This window comes from Carettochelys insculpta, chromosome 31, assembly GCF_033958435.1.
Source record: "Carettochelys insculpta isolate YL-2023 chromosome 31, ASM3395843v1, whole genome shotgun sequence".
NCBI lineage: Eukaryota > Metazoa > Chordata > Testudines > Carettochelyidae > Carettochelys > Carettochelys insculpta.
In genome coordinates, this window is record NC_134167.1 from 7,600,666 (window position 1) to 7,625,304 (window position 24,639).

Here is a 24,639-nt window from a genome sequence, read left to right on the forward strand (position 1 = left end):
GGGCAGCCATAATCTTAAGTCAGCTTCTATGGCCAGAACCTGCCCTGAATGTTCCTTGCTGTGTGAGAGGGATGGAGAACTTTGTGCTTTGGGCCTCGTCCCTGGGTAGCTGTTGGGAAGCCCTTCTTCCCTGAGCAGGGTATTCCCAGGCTGCTTGCTGTCAGGGCCTGGCAGCAGCCAGCACTGGCTGCTCCCACACGGAGGAAGTGGGACTCCAGGCTTTCTCTGGTGCCGACAAGAAGGAGGACAACAGTTAGGCTGTTGGTGCACTGAGGTCACTGAACATCAGAACGGCTGTACCAAGTCAGATCACCAGTCCAGCTAGCCCAGCAACCCGTCCCCTTATTGTGGCCAACGACAGGAGCCCAAGAGGGAGTGAACAAATCAATCAAGTGATCCGTCTCCTGTCACCAGGTTCTGACAAGCAGAGGCTGGGGCAGCGCAGACAACAGCCACCGTGGACCCTGGGGCAAGGTGGGGCGGGGGCCTGGCTCCACTGCCCCCAGGAAGGGTGAAAGGGGCGGGGCCTAGTGCAGTCAGTTAGAAGACACCACTGCCCCCCCCAGAGTCACACCGAGCAGTATTGCTGTGGTGTTTTAAAGGAGCCCTGTACCACTGCTTCCTGTGCCCGTCCCTGTTGGTGGGCCTGGCTAGGGACACCATTCCTACCCAACTGTGGTGCCACCCAGGGTTGTGTCATTGTTTCCTGTGCTCCGACTGGAAGCTCTGTGGGGCAGAGACTCTTTGTTCTGTGTTTGTGCGATGTCTAGCTCAGCAGGTGCCTGAGTGAAGCAGCAGCATAAAAATAGTGGTAATAGATCACCCGTGGTCTGGCCCTCCAGTTTCTGTGGCTTAACTGGAGTCACAAGGAACGCTGATGGCAAAGTCCTTGTGTCTTGGCCTTCAACAGCAATCATTGCACTCCTGTGAGAGAGAAATTCCTGGATCAGCCAGGAGCGAGGGATCCTGCCCCTGGGAGGGCTCCAGTTCAGTTCCTTAATCCCAGGGGATGTGGATGGACAGTAGGAGAGTCCAGATTTTGTGCTGGGTTTCTGACCACAGCCATCGGGGTATGATGGAGCCAGTGCCAGCCTGAGCATGTAGGCAAACTAGGGCACTAGGCGTTAAGGGCTGCCAAATTAGATGGAAGTGATTTTTCTCTCTCTCATATATAAATACAATATTTCTCTCTCTCAAATCTGTTAACTATTATAAACAAAAGTGTCAACTATTACACTTAAACAGGGAATCATTGCCATGACAGAAGTTGAGTTAGATTGCTTGTTTCACAGTTGTGTATGTGGATACAGGTAAAATGTATGATGATGAAGCTTCAAAAGAGCACTGCCTGGGTTTGCTGCCTGAGGGCAAGGTCTGGCAGTTCGGTCATTCCCAGTAGCCCGTGTTGGCCACTCATACAGTTGAGTCAGTGCTGCCCCTTAGTGAAGGTCAATCAATGACCCAATACAGCTGTTCTGCTGTATTATGAGCTGTGATCCCAAAGAGGCTGTGCCCATGAAGAATTTGTGTTTGTGTTGAACTTGTAAAATGAGAGAAGTTTTAGCGAGATGGTAAAAGGAGAATATCAAGTACTCATAAGAATTAGATTGTGTGTTTGTTGTAGACTATTGCTACAGTAAAAGTGAAGCCCTGATTTTTTAAATACCTGACTGACAATGTTAACAAATACCACTTAATGTATACATTCCTTCCCATTCTAATTGCAATAATATTCAATAGTAATAGAAAATCTGGCCTTCAGTTTAATTTTTAAATAGTTTCAAATGTTGAAATGATAAAATAAATTAAAATTTACCAGATTTATGTTACTAAGAGAGACTTGTTGGATGGGCCACCATCATGATAGAACACGAAAACACTTCAAAATGTTGTCTCAAACAACTTATTGAGCAATTTGCAAAAACATGAAAAGCAAAGTTCTAAATATTTACACAAGTTGATGGCCCGGTGCAGAAGGAGTCCAACTGAAAAGCAGACTTCACTCAGTGTCAAAAGTAAAGATTTTCATAGCTGCCTTAAAATCAGTTCCTTTGGAAGACAGGCAGTTGCACCTTGAAAGGCAACAGTTTATGGTGAAGTGTTGTTGGATCCAACTCAAAATATTTAAAACTTCAAAGTGTCAGCTACTGGGTGGTTTACCCTGTGCAGTATAGTTCTGTGTTAGGGTTAAAAAAAATCAATACAAATATTTATTTTTACACTGTTTATTTTGAATGCCAAGTAAATAAAGGCACAATTTTATGATCAGCTTTTCATCCTTCTCTGTACTGAATGTGGTGGAGGTAAAGTCAGAGTTCACTTAGGGTGCCAAAAACCTTTGGGCCGTCTCTGGATGGAGCTGATGTAAGGGAAGGGCCTCTGAGTGGCCGTGCATGTGAGCTCCTAGGATCTGTGCTGACGAGTCTACATAGCCTGCAGCCAGGTGAGCAGGAGCTGTCCCTTCAGCACCACCTGTTCACCTGGCTTCAGGAGTGTCAGTGCTTTTGCCCATGAGGACCCTCTGCTTAGACAAGAAGGGGTTGCTAGCAGTGTTCCCCATAAGCTGAGCACTTGGGCATCCGCCCAGGAGAAACCTTAATGCCCCTGGGTTGGTGGACACAGCACCCACAGCCAGTAGCATGTGTTTCTGCAGGTGGTGGACATCCTTGGCGCATGTAGCAAAATTTCTTACACCCATGGATGGAAAAAAACTGAGAGGGACTGCTGGTCTCCAGTTCGTGGTTTGGAAGTATGTGTTTTCCAGGATGGGTGTAAAGCATGCGACTCTTAGATACCAAAAAGCATCAGGGACAGTGAACAAGGGCACCTGTTGCATGGATTCACTGTGAGATGAAGGCTCCCATAGCTTAGTGCCATCCAGTTCACTGTGTGCAGTTATGCAGGGTCCTCTCCTGGCTGCTGAGCTGTCTTGGCTCGGGGTGGTGGAAACGCCAGCTCCTCTCGCCAGCATGGTGCAGGGACTGTGTGCTCAGAGGCTGGGCATCCATGCAGTCTGTGGCTTGAGGGGGATGAGTTTTGAGTGAGGAGGAGCAAGCGGGACCCTCTGCTTCTCTGATCATGTGTGGACGGTGGGCTTGATATGCCGTCTCTCTCTCCAAGCTCTGCTGGATTGGAGAGCACTGGCAAGCTCTTCACACGGCCATTGTTTCCTGACCTCAAAGCAGAACAGGGGCTTCACACAGCAGGGTGCTTCTCATGGGGCGCGGTCCGTGCAGCATTGGGAGCCAGGTTCTCACTGGCAGAAGCCAACGCCAGAGGGGACCTGCCCTGGTGCTGTACGTATCTATGGTAGGTGGTTTCTTGGGTCAGTCAGGCTCCGTTTAAAGTGGCAAAGGTTGTTTGAAAGACTGTCAGCTTAGAGGTTGTGCCAGCTGCTTCTCCACTCAGCAGTCCTGGCCTGCACCTCCTTGGGCCCTTGCCGCACTGTCATTTCCATGCTCAGCCTGCTCCCCCTGGGGCCCTGCATCCTTTCTTCTGTGCTGCCACTGTCCTGCAGCCCCTGCCTGCTTCCCTTGAAGTGAAACGCCCACTGGAAAACCACGTTTAGCGCATGACCCCACGTGAAGGAAAAAAATTCTGGTCGTTGGCTCGGCCGGGGTAACTTTCACTCTTCTGTGCTGTGCCAAACCAGATGCGCCCAGTGTGGCACAAGGAGCACTTGCATTTACAGCGGATCTGAAAACAAAAGTGACCCTGCGTGTGTCACTAATGCTCGTGCAGCACTTGATTTCAAGAGGAGAGCTGTTGACTCTAGCGCTCTGCCCTACTTCCAGTGCCTGGCAGATCAGCTGCCCTGAGCACTGTGGCACAGATCAGTGTATTTGCTTCCTGTCCTGTGCTATTGTGTACTCTGCCAAAATGCCTCGTGTCCACTCTAGAGATGAGTAGTGTGGGACATGTGCCTTAGGTACCAGAGTGCCATGAAAGGTGCCTCCGGAGGCAGATAATGCCTGCCCCCCCAGGAGCTGACTGTCCACCCCAGAGCCAGTAAGATCATTAAGGAAAGTTTAGATGCAAAGCTCCCTTCCCAGCCAAGCCAAGATCCCACTCAGCAATGAGCTGTTCCAATGTTCTCCAGTGCTTCTGGAACAGGGGGTGCTTCCAAGGCAAGCCTGTCTGATCCAGACCTATGACCTTGCCAAGGTACTACTGCTGTTCTGTAGTTGCTGCTAGAGGACATTAAGAAGTCCTGTGGCACCTTATAGACTAACAGATATTTTGGAGCATACATACACACCTCCTAGAGCTGGAAGGGATCTTGGGAGGTCATCTAGTCCAGTCCCTTGCTCTCTTGGCAGGACCAAGCACCATCCCTGACATCTATTCGGCCCAATTGCTAAGTGGCCACCTCAAGGATTGAGCTCACAACCCTAGGTTTAGCAGGCCAATGCTCAAACCACTGCAGGCAAAGACCCACTTCATCAGATGCATGGGGAGAGGTTCAGAGGAGTATTTAAAGAGGGGGTCCCAGTAAAAGGGAGGGCCAGAGCTGACAAGGCTGACAAGTCAGGGTGGAAATAGCCCATTATCAGTAGTATACTGCAGGAGAGGAGAAAAAACAAGTCAGATCAGTTGGGGGGGGATGTGGCCCACTGTCAGATTCTAATGTGGAGGTGTGAACATCCATAGCAGAGAAACTGCTTTTGTAAGGGGCTAACCACTCCCAGTGTCTGTTTAATCCTTGGTTGATTGAGTCAAATTTGCAAATGAATTTCAGCTCAGAGATTTCTCTCTCCATTTCATTTTTGAAATGTTTTTTGTTGTAGGACTGCTACTTTTACATCTGTTCCTGAGTGTCCAGGGAGATTGAAGTGCTCTCCCACAGGTTTAAATATGTTGCTGTTCCTGATGTCTGATTTATATCCATTTATTCTTTTACGTAGAGATTGTCCAGTTTGGCCAATATAAATTGCAGTGGGGCATTGCTGGCACATGATGGCATATATTATACTAGTAGATGTGCAGGTAAAGGAGCCCCTGATGGCATGGCTGATGTTAGGTCCTATGGTGATATCACTGGTGTAGATGTGTGAGCAGAGTTGGCAGGGATTGGTTCCAGGTTTAGAGTTACTGTGTTGTGATCTATAGTGGCTGGTGAGAATTTGTTTAAGGCTGGCAGGCTGTCTGTAGGCGAGGTCTGTGAGAGTGAAGGATCATTGTCCAGGTTGGGTTGCAGATCACTGATGATGCATTGGAGAGGCCTTAGGAGGGGGCTGTATGTGATGGCCAGTGGTGTTCTCTTTTCCTTGCTAGGCCTGTCTTGTAGCAGGTGGCTTCTGGGTACCCGTCTGGCTCTGTCAAGATGTTGTTGTGGTCTTGACAGAGGACGCTGTGATATGTTTTCTCCTCTGAGCCCCAACCTGTCAAAGGGAAGAGGTGGCAATCTGCAGGAACGCTCCTGACCTCGCCTTCTCTCCGATCCTTGCTGCACATCCTGACTGGGGCTCAGGAGCGTTCCATGGGGCTCTTTGCATGTCATAGAGCCAGGCTGTGACAGTGGGAAAACTTGGCTCTGCTCTAATCCAACCCAAAGCTCAGGGTGGCTAAGAAAAGGCTTGGAGAGAGAGCACATGCCCAGCTCTGATTAGCCTGGGCCTCGTGGACTGGAGCATGTGCTGACTGCACGGCCAGGCAATGAACAACCTATGTGATGCATGTCTTTCCCCTCCCTGAAGCTGAGTTCTGTTTGGGTTGGACGCACCATGCGGCGCTGAGCGCAAGACAGAGCTGTCAGTAGATGAGTGGTGAATGGATGCAGGACAAAACCAGCGGCGGCTGCTAAAAGAACAGTGGGGGAGGAGATAGCTTTGAAGGGAGACCCAAAGGAACCCATGAGCTGAGTCTCCTTCCACCATCAGTGACCAATGCCTGTTGTTTCACAGGAAGGTGAAAAGCCACATCTTGTGCTTAGCTGGTTCTTGCAATGCTGTGCAAGACCGGGCAGGGTGTCATTCCTTCTGGCCTCTCTGCTCCCACCTGTCACCTCCTCTTTGGCCCTGGGTTGATGGCCTTTCAGGCAGCACAGGGTTAATGAGCATTACGGGATTGGAGAGGATTTGGTCCCTGGTCATTAGTGAGACCGGCTTCCGGACCTCTGTTTGTTATGTGTGAAACACACAAAGAGAAAATGTGAAAGAGGCCAGTTGTGGGAGCGCAGGGGAATCCCTGTGCAAACTGACGAGGAGCCGCACACGGAGGCTGTCAAGCACAAAGCAACTGCTTGGGATGCTGTTACATAGCAGGACATTTCCCCTTAGAAGAGTCTCACCGATCATTTCCTTGGTGCTTCTTCCATCTCCAGTAGCCTTCCTTGTGGCAAAGCCCTGCGGGGTGAGCTGAGCGACCCCGTACAGATAGGCATGGGACATGGCTTTGCCTGCATTCGTGCTGCTGTCCTTCTGGTGCCTGCGATGAGCTGTTGAGCCAGTTCCTATTCAGTGCCCGTGTGTCCTTCTCTTCAAAGGCTGGTGAGACACCTTCCAAGTCCTAGGCTGGTTTATGCCTGCCTGAATGCAGGACTTGTCGGAGAGGTTGAACCTCTGTCATCTGGCCCCCTCAGGAACTGACTGGTGCCAAAGCAGAGACTTTGCCAGAGGTTAATATTGTCCAGCAGTGTTACCAACACTGCCATTGCTTGTTGGGCTCTTAGGAGACATTTAGGGTAAATTACAGCTAAACAATAGCCCAGAACATGGAGCTATCCAGGACTGGTGGCTGGAAACAAAGTTCATGGGATGGCAGGAAACTTGGCCACACTCAGGCCCACCAACGGGGACTGGTAAAGGGGGCAGTTGCCCCAAACCCCTTTGAAAAGCCACAGCAGCACTGTGCTGCCACTACATGTGGCTCTGTGGGAGTGTGAGGGGGGGCCCCAGAGCTGACAGCCCGAAGCTCTTCCCCTTCTAACTTGACCCCACCCATTCCAGGTCAGTGAGCTGGGCCTTGCTCCAACCTTATCCTTGGGCCTGCAGTGGCTGTCAGCCCCACAGGCCACCCGTGATAAGTGGACATCTGTCTAATTACACTCATGCCAGACCATGGAAATTTCAGGACCAGAGTGTGCCGACAAACGAGGTTCAACTTGTATCTTCGTCAGCTGCTAGGGCCACAGGCAGAGGAGCATGTGAGGAATCCCACTGATTTCAGTGGAGCTAGTGCTGTGTGGTTAAAGTCAGTGTGCTTTGGAGCTTTGTGATGGCACATGGCTGACTGGGACCATGGTGTATGCTGTGCTTTTCTGACTCCATGCTCGTGTTCGTGCAGCCCTAAAGGATGAAAGCACTCCACAAAACATATGCAGCAGGGCCAGCCTCCCTCGACCAGGTGAGCCCTGCAGGAAGCCCGTCCTAGAGTGTGAGAGAGCTATGTCTGCATGGCCATCAAGTCCTTGACATCTTGGCTTGAGGCCATCTTCTGTGTGGTTCCTTGTTACCATCTGTGATGGTCTCCTCCAGTGAGCGCCTGGTCCCTGATTTGCTTCATTTAGGATGCCAAGCAACCATCAGGGTAATTTCCAGATGAGAGTCGACGTAAGACTTGGCAACTGGGCTAGCTCCCTAGAAGATGGGTAAGAGACAACCCTTTCCCCCAGCAGCCTGGTAGAAATGGAAGGGGTCCATTCTCATTTTCAGGGAACGACGTATCATTATATTTTTGTTTGCTTCCAGTGCAGCAGCCTAATTTGCTGCCTTCCATGCAGAGTTGGCCAGGGTAGCGGCAGTCACTTGAGAGTTAACAAAAAATCCCAGCTCTCGTGGAGCTGTTCCTCTTGACTCCAGCTTCCTCTGTAGAGCTCTTGGGAAACCAAACCTAGGTTGCGTTGTTTTTCTTGGCAGGGCCACACGTGTGCAGAGATGAGGTCAGCCTGTGATGCGTCATGAAATATTTTCATAATCTGAATTTGGGCCCATAATTCTTGCTCCTCTTCTGCCTGCAGGAAGCGAGATCCCTGGAAAGGAAGGGGGCTGTAGCCTGCTTGGGAAAAACGCTGTTTTTGCATCTGTTGGGCCGGCGCTTGAATTGCCGCCTGTGATCTCAAGGGAGCTGAGTTTGGTGGCCTTAGAACTGCCGCCTGTGGCTAGTAACGTACGTGACAAACCCACTAAGCAAAGCATCAGAGGGGTAGTCAGGCTGGTCTATATCCAAAGAAACAATGGGGAGTCTACAGATATTTTGGAGCATAAGCTTTTGGGGGCAAAGACCCGCTTCATCAGAGGCGTGTAGTGGAGATACAGTGCTCAGCTTCCAAGGAGCAACTCTTGGTAAATAAACCAATACAAATGCCATGGGATCTGAAGTCACCATAGCTCAGGGTTACATTTGCTAGTGAGCCGCGGCGGCCCTCACCTGTTCTGGGACCATTGTTTATTGTGTATACGTCAATAGTTTAATAAACAAGGTGCCGGCAGGTGGCACATCACACCCTTGCTGGACTTTTTAATACTAGTAGCGGTGGTGGCCGAAGCCCCAGGCCCCTTTGCAGTGCCACAGCAGTTCTGCTCTGCCGCTGGGCGCAACTGTGCGGGAGTGGAGCAGGGGCGGTGCTACAGTCTGGGTTGCACTGAGGGCCTACTGCAGTAGACCCCACCCCTTTCACCCTGGGCCCTGCCCCTTGTGGGGTGCAGAGTCAGGCCCACGTTGCCCTGGGACCCATGACAGCTGTCGGCCCAGCTGCATAGGAGAAAGCATGTCAGAGAGATGGAGAGATCTGTCCTGCCCCTTGTCCCCTTGCGTGTTGTTCTTCTCTGCCCTAATTAAGTACTCAGTGTTGTGGCGGAGGTTGAAAGAGAGCGTGAGATTTTTTTTTTCCTCTCTCCAGCTGGGTCCCAGCCTGGCTTTGGCCACTTAGCACATGGATGCTCACCCTTCCGGTCACGATCCCGTCCCTTGCTGCCCACGTGGGAGGCTGGTTTTCCCTTGTAAAATGAGGAGAATCTGAGAACCCCTGAACTAGGGCAGTGAGTCTCCTTCACTGCTGCATTTACGCTGCCATTCACGTGGGCCAGTACAAGGGGGAGCTTTGCCCCCTGCTGGCCTCTCAGCCCAGAGCTCCTGCTCTGGTGCATACAGGTCTCAGCTGCTCCAGACTGCTGCCACTTACACTCAAGCAGTTTCCTGTCGTGTGCTCGAGGCCAGCCCATCTGACGCAAGGAAGAGGGCACTTAATACCATCTAACCAGCGCTCTGGAGGGCTGTCCTATCACACAACTGCACCCAGCTGCTCCCAGAACACTCTGAGGGGTATCTCTGCAGCACCTCTACTCCCCATCCGCTAAAATGCTGCTTCCAGACCCAAGAGGTTGAAGGGAATTTCCAGCCGGGGGGGGGGGAAAGCCCTTCCGTGTTGTTGGCTCCAAGCTTGCTTTGGCTGGAAGGGCAGCAGTCAGGGCTCCCCTGTGCCTTCACATTTTCAGTCGTTAGTGTAGTTTTTGAAGTCGGAAAAAAGCCCTGCCGATAAAATTGGCATCTGAGTCCTTCTTCCAAGTGCTTCAGCTCCATAAGCGCTTCCCCAGCAGCCCCAGCCAGATGTGCTGAGGAGGCGCTGCACAATAAATTCAGCTTGATGAGCTTTTGTTAAGGAGCCATTTCCCCTAACCACAGCCTTTCCTTCCTAAAGCTGGGTGCAGCGTAGCTACCTGCGTTACCTGGAATCCAGCTCCTGCAAGTAACAGCAGCAGTGAGGACAATCCAGCCTGGGCTTCAGAGGCAGCTAGGGAGCTGTGTACGTACCCAGGGTCTGTGCAGGCTTGTGTGGCCAGCCCTGGGCTGTCTTTAAGGCCATCTGCATGTGCATTTGATTTCCCTTCTCAGTAAATGCTGGTTATTAATGAGGGAGACAACTTGGTCAGTTACTGGGGTAGCACTGGAAGGAGAAAGTGACACTGGCATCAGTGTTCCCTATAATCTGAGCACATGGGCAGCCACCCAGGAGAGACTGAGGTGCTGCCCAGCCGATTAGCAGAGCACCCACAGCCAGCAGCATATGTTACTACTGGTGGTGCAGCCACAGATGCCTCAGTGCACAGAACAAAATGTATTCCCCCATGGAATACGTCTACTGGCTGTAATTTGATCTTTCCATGTCCAGCGGGTGGGCGTAGCTTGCCGCCTTCACTGCAGTGTGCGTATCTTTGATTTTGGCACAGGCCTGGTGTTGCTCTGCGGCAGTGATTAGATACAGGCTAAAATCAAGCTAATACTGTGGACGAACAAAGGCCTTTTGAGACTGCGTTGACACTGGCTGCCTGCTGTTATCACACGCCTCTGTGATAGCCCGGCTGGCATAAGGTTGCTCCAGAAACAGCTTTGCCCAGGAAGAGGAAAGTCCCACTGCAGCCTTTGGGATTCTCCTGCCTTTCCCTTCTCCACAGCCAGGGCTTTTGCCTAAACTGGCAAGTCAGTCACAAAACTTTTGTGGTTTGCAGAGACGCTTAAACACAGGGGGCACACGTTTTGTCCCGGCAAGTGGCTCGTTATCTGCAGGCGCAACAATGCGAACTCTGCTCAGAGAGGGGAAAAGTCCTTCCCAACAGCGCATGCATGGTCCGCCATGGCTGTGGGCTAGGTAGTGCAACAAAGCTACCTGCGGGGGCAGGAGAATTTTGCAGCGGTGCTGAGTGTCTCCATGCTGCAGGCTGTGACAGGGTTTTCCTTTTAACAGTACCTTCTCAGCCTGCTCATTCTGAGTGTGAGTGGGACCAAAAGCAACTGGCCTACCTGACTAGCTTGCTCACAAGCTACAGGCTGGATGTAGGGATGGCTGGGGGAGGCTCTCTGGTCTGTGTTAGGCAGGAGGCCAGATTAACTGATCCAAATGGTTCATTTTGGCCTTAAAATCTATTTATCTCTGGAGATTTGCACTGTCTAAAATGAGCCCCCAGTTTGTTTGCAGGATGGTTGGTTGAGGTTCTGTGTCATACAGGGGTGGGCAAAATACAGCGAAACTGGCTAATGGGAGCTCTCTGAGCTGTGCTTGTGTGTTCAGGCAGCTCATGGGGCCCCTCCATCCCCCAAGGGATGCACTGCACAGGGCTGCACCGGCTGGGCCCAGCAGCAGGCTGCTTTGAGCAGTTGAGGGGTGGGGTGAGTTGCAGGCAGGGAGCCTGCCTGAGGGTCCTGCTGGGCTGCTGGCTGGGAGCCACCTAGGTAAGCGCCTCCCAGCCAGAGCCTGCACCTGGCAGCCAGCCCCTCCTGCACCACCTCTAGCTCTAATGGAGAGCACCCATCTAGTGAAATAGAAATGGCTGGTGTGGATGGGTGGGAAGGAGCAACACAGGGGTGCTGAGAGATACTGCGCTTCTGCAGCTGGCTCCGGGTGTTCCAGTGCCCCAGGCAAGTGGGCCAGCCCATCAGTGTGCAGCTCTGTTCTCTTCATGGAGCTCTTCTTAACTTTCCCCTCCATCGTCCTGTCAAGAAACTGTTGTGTCGGAAAGTTGGTTTTGGCTGGGACCTGGCGATTCATGGCTCACTGCCCTCACAGGGGAGGGTTGTTATTTATCTACCTGTACTGCAGAGCATCTAGAGGCCCCCGCTGGGATTGAAGCTGGGTGCATGAGGCACTGTCCCATGCTATCCTTCCCCAAAGAGCTGATAATCTGCAGGGAAAAGACAGGCCAAGAGAGGGAGGGAACCTGAGGCACCCCGACAAGAAGTGACTTGACCAAGGTCATCCACCAGATCAGTGGCAGAGCTGGGAACAGCCTAAGTCCAAGCCCAGTGCCTTGCCTATTGGACATCACTTCCTGGAAGAAGGAAAGGGTCTGCCTGCTGACCCCCAAGGTGAGCTGGATGCTTGGTCAGAGGGAGGGGTTTCTGAGTGACCGTCCCCAGGAGGTGCTTTGGATGCTGCCTGTACAATGGGACAGTCCGTGGAAGGCTGGGGGTGCAGGATCTGGCCCCAGTAATACAGCGCTAGGAGAGGGGCACACAGTGCCCAGGACGTGGGAGGTGACAGTGTCTTGGAAGCACTGACATAGCGGGGACCTGCCCAAACTAGGGAATGGTCCCAGCCTGTCTGCGGTGCCAGTCTCAGTGGCCTTCGCCACCTCTCCGGAGGGCAGATTGATGTCGCTGAGTTTCTTTCAACTGCTTTTGGCTGGGCAGGTGTCCCATTTCCCTGCAAGCTCCCTGACTGGAAGAGCATGTGTGTGCTGGCCCCGGGTCAGTGCTGCTCTTAGTGACTGTGCCGGAGTGAATTCCCCAGGCTGGGTGTGTGTTGGCATGGGAATAAAGCCTCATTTTCTCCCAAGCAGCGTCTCCAGGCTGGAGAGCAGAGACGCAGCTCTGCCTGGGGGCCTGCCAGGCAGCAGGATGCTTGTACGCGGAGGTGGGCAGGAGTTTAATGGAAACAGACTCAGCCCAGTAAAATTGAACTACATTGGCAGGTGTGGGGTTCCAGGGACATCACTGAATGACGACTCACAAAATGCATGTCTTTCAGCTGCTCAGCTCCTTTCCTCTGCTCCAGGGCAACTGCTAGAGAGACTTTGCTGGGGGGAGGTGAGGAGGCAACACAGGCAGAGGCTGAGCCCTGTGGACTCTAATGTATTAAATACGGTGGAGAGACTGCACCTGCTCCTGGGTGCACAGAGACAGCAGAGCTGCAGGGTTCCTGTGGGACAGAACTTATTCCGTTAGAGGAGATGTGATCAGTCAGATAAGGTTACCCAGAGGGGGCTCAGGGCAGGAAGTGAGATTCCTGATGCACGTGGGACAACCCCCTCTCCCTGTAATGTGGCGAACAGATCTGGCGTGAACGGATGATGGACAGCTTCATGAACAACAAGAAGTCCTGTAGCACCTTACAGACTAACAGATATTTTGGAGCATCAGCTCTCGTGGGCGAAGACCTGCTTCATCAGATGCATGAGTGGGGGCGTGGTTACAGAGGGGTATTTAAAGAGTGGGGTCCCAGTAAGAGGGAGGGCCAGAGCTGACAAGGTCTATTCAGCAAGGTGGAAATGGCCCAGTATCAACAGTACTTATCAAAAGAGGAAAAAGCAAGTTAGATCAGACAGGGGGATGTGAACCTTTGTCAGAGTCTAATGGGGAGCTGTTAGCACCCAGGGCAGAGAAGCTGCCTTTGTAAGCTGTGAGCCACTCCCAGTCTCTGTTTAATCCTTGGTTAATAGAGTCAAATTTGCAAATAAATTGCAGCTCAGAGATTTCTCTCTCCATTTGATTTTTGAAATTTCTTTGTTTCAGGACTGTCACCCTTAAATCTGCCAGAGCGTCCAGGGAGATTGAAGTGTTCCCCCACAGGCTTCTGTACATTACCGTTCCTGATGTCTGATTTATGTCCATTTGTTCTTTTATGCAGAGACTGTCCCATTTGGCCAATGTAAATTGCAGTGGGGCATTGTTGGCACATGATGGCGTATATTATATTAGTAGATGTGCAGGTAAAGGAGCCCCTGATGGTATGGTTGATGATGGATCCCGTGATGATGTCACTGGTGTAGATATGTGAGCAGAGTTGGCAGCGAGGACTGTTGCAGGGGCTGGTTCCAGGCCTAGAGTCACTGGTTTGTGATTCATAGTGGCTGGTGAGGATTTGTTTAAGGTTGGCAGGCTGTCTGTAGGCGAGGACAGGCCTGCCTCCCAAGGTCTGTGAGAGTGAAAGATGATTGTTCAGGATGCGTTGCAGATCACTGAGGACGCGCTGGAGAGGCCTTAGGTGGGGGCTGTATGTGATGGTCAGTGGTGTTCTTTTGTTTCATGTTAGGGAAGGGCCCAGGCCCATCTCACTCTGGGGCAGTGGGGTTGTCTTGTTGGGCACAGCACAGCTCTGAGTGCTGGGGTTCAGAACAGTGCGGTGACTTTCCCCATGTGCCATGCAAAAGCTGTTTCCTTCTGTTGACATTTGCTGGCTCAGAAGGATATTCCCTTCTCCAAGGCCATGCCTGGGGAATGCACCTGAGGAGGCTCCCTGATGGGAAGGAGGTGGCAAAGGGCTGTGACCTTGGTCAAGTCATTTACGACCTAGTTTTCAGCTGCATTCAGTATGTTGGTTGCTGAGTTCTGTTGGAAAATCTGAACATGAGAATCACAGTGGGAGCAGTGGACAGTTTTGCAGCTCTGCTCCTAACTGAGTGCTGAGCCCTTGAAAATCTGACCTGTAACTGCCCTGTGCCTCGGTTTCCCATCTAATAGCCAGGAGTAATGACGCTTGCTCAGCTTTGGGCAAAGTACCTCCAGGTAAATGTTGTCAGTCCTAGCAGAAGCTCGCAGCGGTTTTTAAAAGGAGAATTGCAAAAACGATTGAAGTTAGACTTGTGTGTGGAGTAAAACATAGGGGAGTTCTCCTAGGGTGGCTTTCTCTCTGCTGTCCTTTTGAGCCCAGAGTGGATGGAGCAGGCCACACTGCCGCCAGTCCGCCAACCAGCGGCACGTTGGGTGGGCTGGCACATGCGTCTCTCCTGTCTAGTTGTGCCAGCAGAGAGCAGGAAAGAGAAGCAGTTGTTTCTGAGCAGGGAGGAGCCCAGGGCTGGAGAGCAAAGGAAAATCTAAAAGCCCCAGGGATTCTGAGCAGGCTGCAGAACCATAACTGGCCCCAGGTCACTCCAAGGACTCGCTGAAGCAGAGTTAATGGGAAAACAACCTCTGGGGCTTAGGGATCTGACCCAAGCATGGCCTCCCGTAACCAATGTCTGCCTCTATGAGGCTGGGTTCCCAGCCAGGGCCTGGCCTACAGGTAATAAATCAGTTCCCATGTGTACAAGCAAAGTGGGGAGCAGTGTGGCTCTGCAGAGACAAGCAAAGACTTCCATTGTTGCCACCACCTGGCATGCAACGTGCTGCAGTTCTGTGGCAGCAGCTCTGCTGACTTCGTTGGACGTAGCTGGAAGGGTATATGGAGGTGCAGGGCTGGGCACTACGTCCATAGTACCAGGAGCTTCCCTCGAGATCTGAACTCAGATTTCAGGACTCAGAGTGGCGAGTGCTGCGGGTTGCGCAGTGGGAGCAGCTCAGACATTGCTAGCGAAGCACCTGACCAGAGCCCTGCAAACCCAGGAGTGGTTGGCTCCGGATCCAGCCTTGCTCCCCCTCCTGGGACCATCCCGGAACAGGCTGTGCTGGCAGGACTGGCCAGGGTATCGTCTGCACCCTCCACGGAACCCCTTGCAGCCTGGCAGCACTTCTCTGCCCCCTCCTTCCCGCACCTCTTTCGAACCCTCCAGCCCCAGGCAGGTTTGTTCCCAGCATTGTTAGTGTGCAGCTCGCTGTGCCTGGCCCATGGGATTTCTCACTCTGCCAGGGTGGCCTTGGCCTTTGGACTGTGCTGCCAGCACTGTGTGGGTTTTGCTGTGCCCGGGAGGGACAGGCAGCCTGGTCCTGTGCCCAATGTGCTGCCAGCAACGCTGCGCGCCAGCTGTCAGGACAGGCCACACTGCCTGCTCGCCTGGGGAAGCACATTTCGGCACCGCTATGGGGGGTTCCCTGGCCTGCTTCACACGTGGCTTATCTGTCATGTGGGAACACACACGCATGGGCTCGCTCAGGCGGGCGGGAGCTGGGGCAGAGCCTTGTCCCTGGCCAGCTCTTTGCAGAGCTCATGAGCACAGAGCAGCCCTGGGATCTTCGCCCCGGGCAGGGTGTAGTTACAGTGTCCAGCTCCGCTCCCCTCCCAGAGCTCATTAGCCATTGAATGGAAAGCCACTAACGAGGCTCCTGCTCAGCACTTGGCAGCCCTGGAAGCTCCTGGCTCTGATTAGTCAGGGAATCTAACCCTCACTCATCTCCCAAGGGGTAACAATAGGCCCCCTTTCTGCTGCCCCTTCCCTCCAGGGTCTCCAAGCACCGAGTTAGCCTTCGCCCAGCCTGGCCCTTGCCAGTGGTCTTCGCCCAGCCAGTGCTGGTGCCGCTCTGGCTTGAGGTAGTTGGCTGTGGAGGCCCCGAGTTGCAGAGCTGGCTGCGCAGTGCCTGGCAGCCTATGCATGGGCAGGAGGGCTGGCAGTACTCCGCTGCACCCAGGAGGCTGCTGGGGCAGTGGGACGAGCCGGGAGGCTGCTGAGGGAACAGACAGCAGCGCTGTGAGCTGGAGCAGGAGGGTCTGGCCCTGCAGCTGTAACTGGGCCAGCTGTACAAAGAGGCACCAGAGGGGGCTGGGCCCAGGTGACGGACTTCAATTTTAACCTCTTGTTTTGCTCAGACCTGTCCGTGTGCTGGGCGCGGGAGCTCCCTGGGCCAACGTCCTCTGCACCCTCCAGGGAGGAATGTCCAGGCCGACTCCTCCCTTCCAGCCTGGCCACTTGCAGCCTGAGACACAGTCAGCTGCTGCGAGCAGCAAGGGGTCTCTGGCAAGAGCCAGGGTACTGCTCCAGCCCCTTGGGCCAGACGTGCTGACCATAGAGCAGAGCGGTGGGCACCGATCTTTCCCATCAGAGCGCTGCTGGCAGCCCGTGTGACTGGAGAGAAGGGCAGAGAGGGTCTTGGTACAGTTCTTGTGTCACCCCAGAGGCACTGAGACCCCTGACAAGGGAGGGTTAAGTCTGTGCTACAGCCAGCCGGCTTTCAGCTCATGCGGTAGAGGCCTCGAGCTTTAACCCTTAAGGTCGCAGGTTCAGACCCTCCTGCCACCCACCTGGGTCTGTCGGCTTTACATCTGCTGGACAGAAGCGCTTGCTGGGGTCAGTGCATCTTCCCACTGCCCTGGGACAAGTGGCAGAGGAGGAGGCAGCTGGTCTCAGCCCATGGCACTGGCTAGGTGTGCCACGTGCTTGACAGCTGGTGCTGTGGCTGCCTGTCCAAGGGGCCCTCCAGCACTGTGCGCGTCGCAGCCTGGGCTCCCCAGCGCTGGGTTGGTCCCACCTGTGTGCGGGGGATGATGTGCCAGGAGCACTGTGCTGGCCTGTGCAGCTCCTTCCGCCGCTGGCTCCCCATCCATTTCTTTCCTCTCTCTCTCACCAGGGATCTCAAGAACAACCTGATCAGCACAGTCCAGCCTGGCGCCTTCCTCGGCCTGTCTGAGCTGAAGCGGCTGTAAGTGATCCCAGGCCCCTCGTTCGTTACCCTGGAGGAGCTGAGCCTGCCACCTGCCTCTGTCCACAGCAGCGCTGGCTAGTGGGTGGGGGTCACACACAGACTGAACCCCAACCACGCAGGGTCCCCTCTCTGGGCTTGTGTGGGCTGCCTGTCCTGCCCCTTCGCCCTGGGCAGGCACTGAGCTCCACCAGTGATGCTGAGCACACCAGAGAAGCTGCTGAACACTGCTGATTGGGTCTTACCTCCCTGCAGCACCCGAGGCTCCCGGTGACCTGTCCCCCCAGCTCCAGCATTTCCTGTAAGCAGAGCACTTGGGTGGCTGCCCAGGAGAGATGCAGGTGCTGCCCAGCTGATGAGCAGCGTACCCACAACCGGCAGCATGCGTGTCTGTTGGTGGTGCACAATGTGCACGTGCCTTGGTGCACATTACAAAATTTATTCCACCCAATTAGAGGGAACCCTGCCCCCACCTCCTCCCAGCAAGGCACTGCCAGTGTGGGTGAATTCAGGCATTGCCCCTTGCGGGGTGGCTCCTGGCATGCACACAACTCTCGTGTCCTCTCTGCTTGTTCCAGAGACCTCTCCAACAACCGTATCGGCTGCCTCAGCGCCAGTGTCTTCCAGGGACTCACCAACCTCCTCCGGCTGTAAGTACAAGGCAGGGGCTGGCACTGGGGGAGGAGACCCCTGGAGGGTGTCTGGCCAGGGACAGCCCCCCGTGCCCCCTGTGCCAGCCTTACCATCCTTCCCAGCTGGCCCTGCTCTCTGCTCAGAAAGCCTGGCCTCTTCTGCCCCCCAGCATGGCCCTCCAGGGCCTCACGTCATCCTCCATCCAACCGGGGTCCCATGTCAGCAAGGCCTTCCGCACTGCCTGGGGCTGAGATGGTCAAGGGGGGCAAATCTGGTGGCCCCAAGTCCAGCCTTTGTGTTTCTGCTTGCCAGGCAAGACTACAGCAGCCAAAGCTCGTGGGCTGGTGGTGAGGGTGGCTCAGCTGTGGACCTGGGCACGGGGTCAGGAGGCGTCTCACTACCACCTGTCCTTAGCATGAGACAGCCTGGAACCACACGAGCCCTCCCCTCAGAGTGTGCCTGGGCTCTGGGGTCCTTTCTGCAGCCTAGAATAGTCACTCCAAGGAATCCCCAGGCTTCTCCCAGAGCTGTCCAGCCCCTACTCCACTGGGCACTCTCAGAATCACCAGCCCCGCTGTGTCCAGCCACCCAGTTAGACTGAGTCTAGTGCTCAGCTCACCTCTGCTCTGCGCCCTTCCATCCCTTTGCTGAGGGAACCAATCCGAGTCTATTGACGAACAGCAGAGAGGCCAAGGCTAGCGAGCTGGGGGCTAGGAAGCGAAGGGTTTGCCTATATGCTAAAATCATCACGTACCTGCAAGGGCGTGTCACTGCTAGGGTGGTGCTGCACTGGCCAAGGGAGCGCTCACTCGACAGTATCCTTCCAGCGGGTGATGTCCTGGCCTCTGTTCATGAACCAAGCCTGCTGCTTGCTTCATAGACACAGCTCCCCCAGGAGTCCCAGTGCCAGCCCAGAGATACCTGTAGATCTGTACTGGTGGGTCTTGATTGCCCTCTCACATTAAGTTCCTGCCTGCTGCTTTCATGTTCACTTCTGAGTCTGAATTGTTCAGGGTGCAGAGGGAGCTGCTCTGACAGGTAGGATGCTCAGGTTGCATCTGACGCACCAGAGGTGGGAAAAGTGCCCAGGAAGTTATCTGAGTAACAGTGCAGCTGCTTTCATGTCTGGATATTTGAGTACAATCGAGGTGCGATGTGTGTGTGTGTGTGTATGTACGTACGTATGTACGTACGTACGTACACATACTTTTACTCAAGTACAGTAAACCCTTGAAATAAGCAGCTTAAAATTGTGCGTAACTCACTTTAACATGAGTTAAGCACCACTTGAAGCTGCTCTGTGGCTGTCAGCCTGAAGGTGGGGTGGCTGGGGGAAGGCAGGGAGAAGCAGCTAGGAAACTGACCAGCCCTCATGGGCTGGTCAGTTTCACAGCTTCTGCAAGCCCAGGGGAGCCAGGAACCAGACTGCAGCCTGGTGCCCGTCTCCCCCACCAACTTGCATGAAAATTTGAGTTACACGGGGCTTGCCGGGCCGAAAACAGCACTCTGCCTGGAGCTCATTAAAGACCCTGGCTGCTCAGCCTGTCGTGTGGGCTTCTCTGTCTCCACCTGCCCGGAAAATTCACTAAGTGCTGCTTGGCAGGTGTGCGTGTTGCTGATCCAAGTGAGCTGTAGAGCCCCAGGACACTGGCGAGCAGGTTGGACCTCTGGTTTCCCTTTCTTCCGTAGAGCCAGGCCAGGGAGAACAAAGGCAGAGAGGGCCTGCGAGGGTGCGAGAGAGCCAGAGGGAACTGAATGAAAGCAAATGGCAAACCTTTGCCCTGAGTTGTCAGTACATCTCTCTGTGTAATCAGCACTAGGTTGGAGAGGGAATGATGGAGCCTCAGGACTCCTGGGTTTTAGTCCCAGCTCTTGGGGAAGTGTTGCCTGCTGGATAGTAAGACTCTTGGCCTTACATTTCCCAAAGTGGGACCCCACCTGACCCCTAAAGGGCCTGGGTCGCAGAGGACAGGAATTAAGAACTTCCCACATGTCAGAGCCCTTTGGGAAGTGTCTCATGGGGGCCCCAGAATCATGGGACACTTGTGAAGCTGTAGCCCTTTGGATGCTATCTGTGGGACTGCCACAGACTCAGCGCCTCCCCTGCTGCTCTGTGCCTCCGTTTCCCTTGGGTAACATGGGGATAATGGTGGCCACCTGTTTATGGCAAAGGGGATGAAGCAGAGTGCCTGGCTGGGTGAGGCAGTTGAGCAAGGTAGGTGAATTCTCTGAACTGAGGTGCACAGGAGAGGGTCTCTGGGACCCTTCCAGCTGCAGGGGCCATAGGGTGTCTATTGCGACTCGTCGCCCTGCAGCGGGCCTGGTGCCGTATGAGCACAGAGAGCTCCTGTCCCCGCAGCCGTGAGCTCCCTCTGAGCTCCAGTTTTTGCAGGCTGTGACGTGGCCCTGGGGCCAGGGCAGGCAGAGCAGCTGGCCACGTCCTGCCCTGGTTCTGCATGGGGAGATGTTTGCCCAGCCCTAACCTCCGTCACCTGCAGCCCGGCTCTTGTCTCCCCTCTCAGGAACGTGTCAGGGAACATTTTCTCCAGCCTCCAGGCCGGCGTCTTCGACCAGCTGCCATCTCTGAAAGTCGTGTGAGTACCTGGCTGAGATGAAAGGGTGTGTCCCACCCCTCTCCCCAGCACCTGCCTGTCTCCTGGGGCCAGAGGGATGGCCCTGGACAATGAGGAGCTGAGCTCGATGAGTGCCCAGAGCCCTGCAGGGCTGTAGCACAGACTGCAGGGATGGTGTATGTCAGACGTGCCCTGCAGCAAAGGGTGACCTGCGGCAGTGAGCGTCAGTGGGGGCAGATGGGGCTCTCCTTAGAGGGCTTGTGCAGTTGCACAGCCCCCCTGGTGGTCTCCAGCTGGGGGGACAGGGGTCCTGGCAAAGGCTGGGGCCCATGGCTGTGGGGCCTGACACCTGACTCCTTTGGGTTTGCTCCTTCCAGCGACTTTGCTACTGAGTACCTGACATGCGATTGCAACCTGCGCTGGACGCTGCCCTGGTCCAGCAACTGCTCGGCTCAGATCTCCGACAAGACGCTGTGCATCTACCCCAGCCCCCTGCATGCCAAGCCACTGCGGAGCCTGCGGGAGAGCCAGCTGCAGTGTGGTGAGGCCAGCCAGCCTGGAGCGCTACTCCCAAAGAGCGGGGCCAGGACTGAGTGTCTGAAGGCCGGCCCTGAGCCAGCTGTCGGCACAGGGGAGCGAGGGGGCCAGGACTGAGCGTCTGAAGGCCGGCCCTGAGCCAGCTGTCGGCACAGGGGAGCGAGGGGGGCAGGAATGAGCAAACGTCTGAGAGCCCAGGCTCCGGAGAGCCCCCTCAGGGCTCACCGCCGGCCCAGGCAGCTCGTGCCAGCTGTGCAGGTCATTTCTGTGGCAGGGATGGCTGGGATCCGCCTCCTGCCTTTGGCTCAGGACCCCCAGGGGCCACCGTGAGGTGGACCAGGCACCACACTTGCCAGGGAATGGGACAATTCACCCAGGTTTCTCTCCCCTTTCTGCAGTGGGCGCGCCGGAGCTGCACACCCACCACCTGATCCCTTCGCTGCGCCAGGTGGTGTTCCAGGGTGACCGCCTGCCCTTCCAGTGCACCGCCACCTACCTGGACAGCAGCACCCGCATCCTGTGGTACCACAACCGCGTGCTGGTGGAGGAGGATGAGGGGACCGGCATCATCCTGGAGGAGAGCCTCATCCACGACTGCACCTTCATCACCAGGTCTGGAGCTGGCACCGAATGTGTCCAGCTCCCTGCTGCCGGCGGGGCTGGGCTGGGTGCTGGAGGGGGTGGTAACCAGGCATGAGCGCGCCACTGTGCAGCCGGTGAACGAGGCTGCTCTGGGCATGGACAGAGGGCTCAGCTCAGCCCTGAGCAGGAGTCACTGTGGATCTTGACAGTTCCTGCTGAAGCAGCCCCCCAGGAGCTGGCTTCCTGGCTCAGCCTCTCCAGGGCACAGGGCGCTCTGCTCCTCCTGCTGCCTGGCCTGGGATCTGGGTGTCCCCCTCCCCTAGGTTCCCTGATAAATCCCATTGCCCCCCATGCTAAACGGCCACATCCTCCCCAGAGGTGGCTGCCTCTTGGTAGCATTTGAAATGATCCCTGGGCCTTGGCTTGAGATGCCCCAGCCCCTCCCAGAGACAAGGGGCTGCAGAAAAGCCCTGGGAACGGGAGGCGACACACCTCTGCCCATCGCCAGGTGGGTCTGAGGGCAGTTCCAGGCCTAGCAGCCGATGCTGCTGCCCCCTGAGGGCAGAGTGAGAAGAGCGCTGTGTGTTCCGCTCTCCTGGCGACTCTGCCCTGAGCGCTGGCCTGGTCCCCTCCCGCAGCGAGCTCACGCTGTCCAACATCCGCGTCTCCGCCAACGGCGAGTGGGAGTGCGCCGTCTCCACCTCCCAGGGCAACGTCAGCAAGAAGGTGGAGATTGTGGTGCTGGAGACGTCGGCTTCCTACTGCCCGGCAGAGAGGGTCACCAACAACCGCGGGGACTTCAGGTCAGCGCTGGGGCTGCCATACCCTGATGTCCTTCCCTCACCCACGGCTCGGCTACCCTGGGGCAGGGACAGCCTCGTCACATTTCCTGCTGGGCTCGGCCCATGGGGAGGTGTCCCCAGCTTGCTGGCAAAAGGGGTGCTGGGTTTCCCTAGGGGGCTGCTGCAGGGCCAGCTGCAGGGGTCCCTCTCTCCAGCTGCCCTCCCCCAAAACCCCTGGGGCACCAGGGAGGTCCCATCACCTTCCTCTGTTGGGATGAAGAGTTCATCTGGCTGGGAGGATCTGAAGGGATGGTCAGAGGGAGGGGGAGCACACAGTTTGCTCTTCCAGCCACGTCCTGGTCTCCCCCCCACACCCTCCAAGGGGTGGAAAGCTGCCCTGCTGGGGAGCCCAGGGGTGGCAGCGGGGCGGTGGGGGAAGCAGGTGTGAAGATGTTGGAGCTTTGCTGCCAGTTCTCCCCTCTTGGGGCTGCAGGGTTGGGGGGATGCCGAGGAGGGCTCAGTCCTGCAGGTGACGGGCGGGCATCTGGCAGTGATTAGACGGCCACTGACAGGCAGGCTCCATGGAAAGGCTTTCCCTGCTGGCTACACAGCGCTGCTTCAGAGGCAGAGGTGTTGGAATTTCTCTGGCAAGAGACGAAAGGCTTTGGCAACCCCCAGCAGGGCCTTCGCGGAATATACGCCACTGGGCCAGTCAATGTGGCTTAGATTAGCAGGGTCCCCCTCCCCTCACACACGTCCCTCCTCCTCCACTCCGCAGGGTCTGGAGGAGAGAGCTGGAGAGATCAGCCAGACCTCAGCCCTGGGAGCTGGGCGGTGTAGCAGGCACCCGGCACCAACAGGCTTGGGAGGGTTGGTTACCTGCTGCAGGGTTTGGGGAGGATACGGCATGGCCAGCAGTCTGGGGGTTGGGCTGCTGGGATGCGGAGGGCACAGGAGGATGGAGCCCTCCAGGGAGTGATGCAGTGAGGTGCAGGCTGATGTGGGGAAATGCTGGGCCTGGCTCAGGAGCGCAGGAACAGCAAGGAGAGGGGATGGCAGAAGTGGCCAGTGCCCACGGGGGCACACAGAGGGCCCAGCAGGCCGCCCAGGAGTGGGAGGGTTTGGGGGGTCCACACTCACTACCAGGCTGCAAGGGAGCGGCTCGTTCTGTGAGCGCCGTCGGGCAGAGGGCACAAGCAGGGCAGGCTCTGGGACTGCGGCACAAGAGGCTCGCTCCAAGCAGCCCTAGCCACGCTGCCAGCTCCTGCCAAGACCGGCACTACCCAAGACTTCATCCCAGGGCAGCTCTGGGGTGAATTTAAGGCACAAGCAGTAATCCAGTCTCGCCCCCGGATGGGCCCTCCGAGTCAGGGCCGGCACGTCCGCGCCAGGAGCTGAGCCAGAACAGCTGTTCTAGTGAGCTCCTCGCGTGGCTCTATGCCCCTGGTCTGCTCAGGTTCATTCCGGCCGCTGGATCTCGTGGCTGGTGCAAAGGATGGTGGGAAGCAGGAGGAGTCCTGGGCTCAGCTGTCCTCTGAGCGGAATGGGGGCCGGGGAGCGGGGAGTGGCTCAGAAACCAGGTGCTTCAGCAGCTGGGGCGAGCTGCGCTTGCCAGGGAGGGGAATAAAAAGCTCAGCTGCTCCTGAAGTCCTGCCCCGCACGCAGCTGGAAAGCTTTCCCCTCATGGCCCAGATCCACCCCCGCCCCCATGCATGGGGCTCTGCCTGGACAGATGCGTTGGCATTCACACTCTGCCACTCTGTGCCTACTGCGCTCCCTTGCAGCCAGCAGAGCCCTGAGGCTGTACCAGACAGGGGTGCTCCCTGGGGGAGCTGTGTTTGGGCGGAGGGTGTCTGGCCCATTCCCAGCAAACAGGGGCTAGTTCTGTGTTACAAAAGGACTCAGGAAACCCTCTTCCCACCTCCTGTGCAATGTCAGGGTCAGCATCGTCAAGGGCCTGGGGCTGGACCCTTCCACCCTGCACTGTTCCCTGCTGCTGGGGAGCTCTGAGGGGCCCCGCGTGCCTGGGGGAGGGAGCATGCCTCTGGGAGCCTGCCAGTAGCTGTGCTGTGTGCTGGGAGAGCCCAGATGCCCCTGGCTCCCTTGGCAGGGCCCTGCGCCCAGCGCTGCACATCTGGCTTGCATTTCTCCCCCCTGCAGTTATTCTCCTGGTCTCCTGCTCCCTCCAGGCTGCGGGCGAGTTACATAGGCTGTGGTGCTGACTCAGTGTGCTGCCAGAGGGCTGTGCGCTGTTTTCCTTTTGTCCTCGCTGCAATTCAGGAGAGAGAAATTGGCCTTCCTGGCCCCACCCACCCACCCACACGCTGTCCCTGCCTGTCCCTCTGCCTGCTTGTCCCCCAGACCTCACCTGCCGCTCCTCCCTCTGCCTGTCTTGTCTCCCATGTTGCATGTAGAAGGCTGTCTCATAGCTCAGGGATGGGGAAGGTGAAAATCCAGGGTTTGGGCAGCATGTCGTGGGGTGAATTGCCCCACAAAGCAGGGAGAGGAGGGGCCAGCATTGGGAGGTGTTA

At 55.8% G+C, this 24,639-nt stretch overlaps 1 protein-coding gene across 1 annotated transcript in view; it reads left to right on the forward strand.

The window, feature by feature from the left end:
• Positions 1-24,639, forward strand: part of ADGRA2 (adhesion G protein-coupled receptor A2) — an 89,671-nt gene that overhangs the window by 53,282 nt on the left and 11,750 nt on the right. Inside the window, exons 3-8 of the mRNA XM_074982012.1 lie at positions 16,930-17,001; positions 17,580-17,651; positions 20,157-20,228; positions 20,585-20,748; positions 21,143-21,356; positions 21,965-22,129. Of these exons, the coding sequence (XP_074838113.1) occupies positions 16,930-17,001; positions 17,580-17,651; positions 20,157-20,228; positions 20,585-20,748; positions 21,143-21,356; positions 21,965-22,129 (759 nt within the window). The remainder of the gene's footprint in view (positions 1-16,929; positions 17,002-17,579; positions 17,652-20,156; positions 20,229-20,584; positions 20,749-21,142; positions 21,357-21,964; positions 22,130-24,639) is intronic.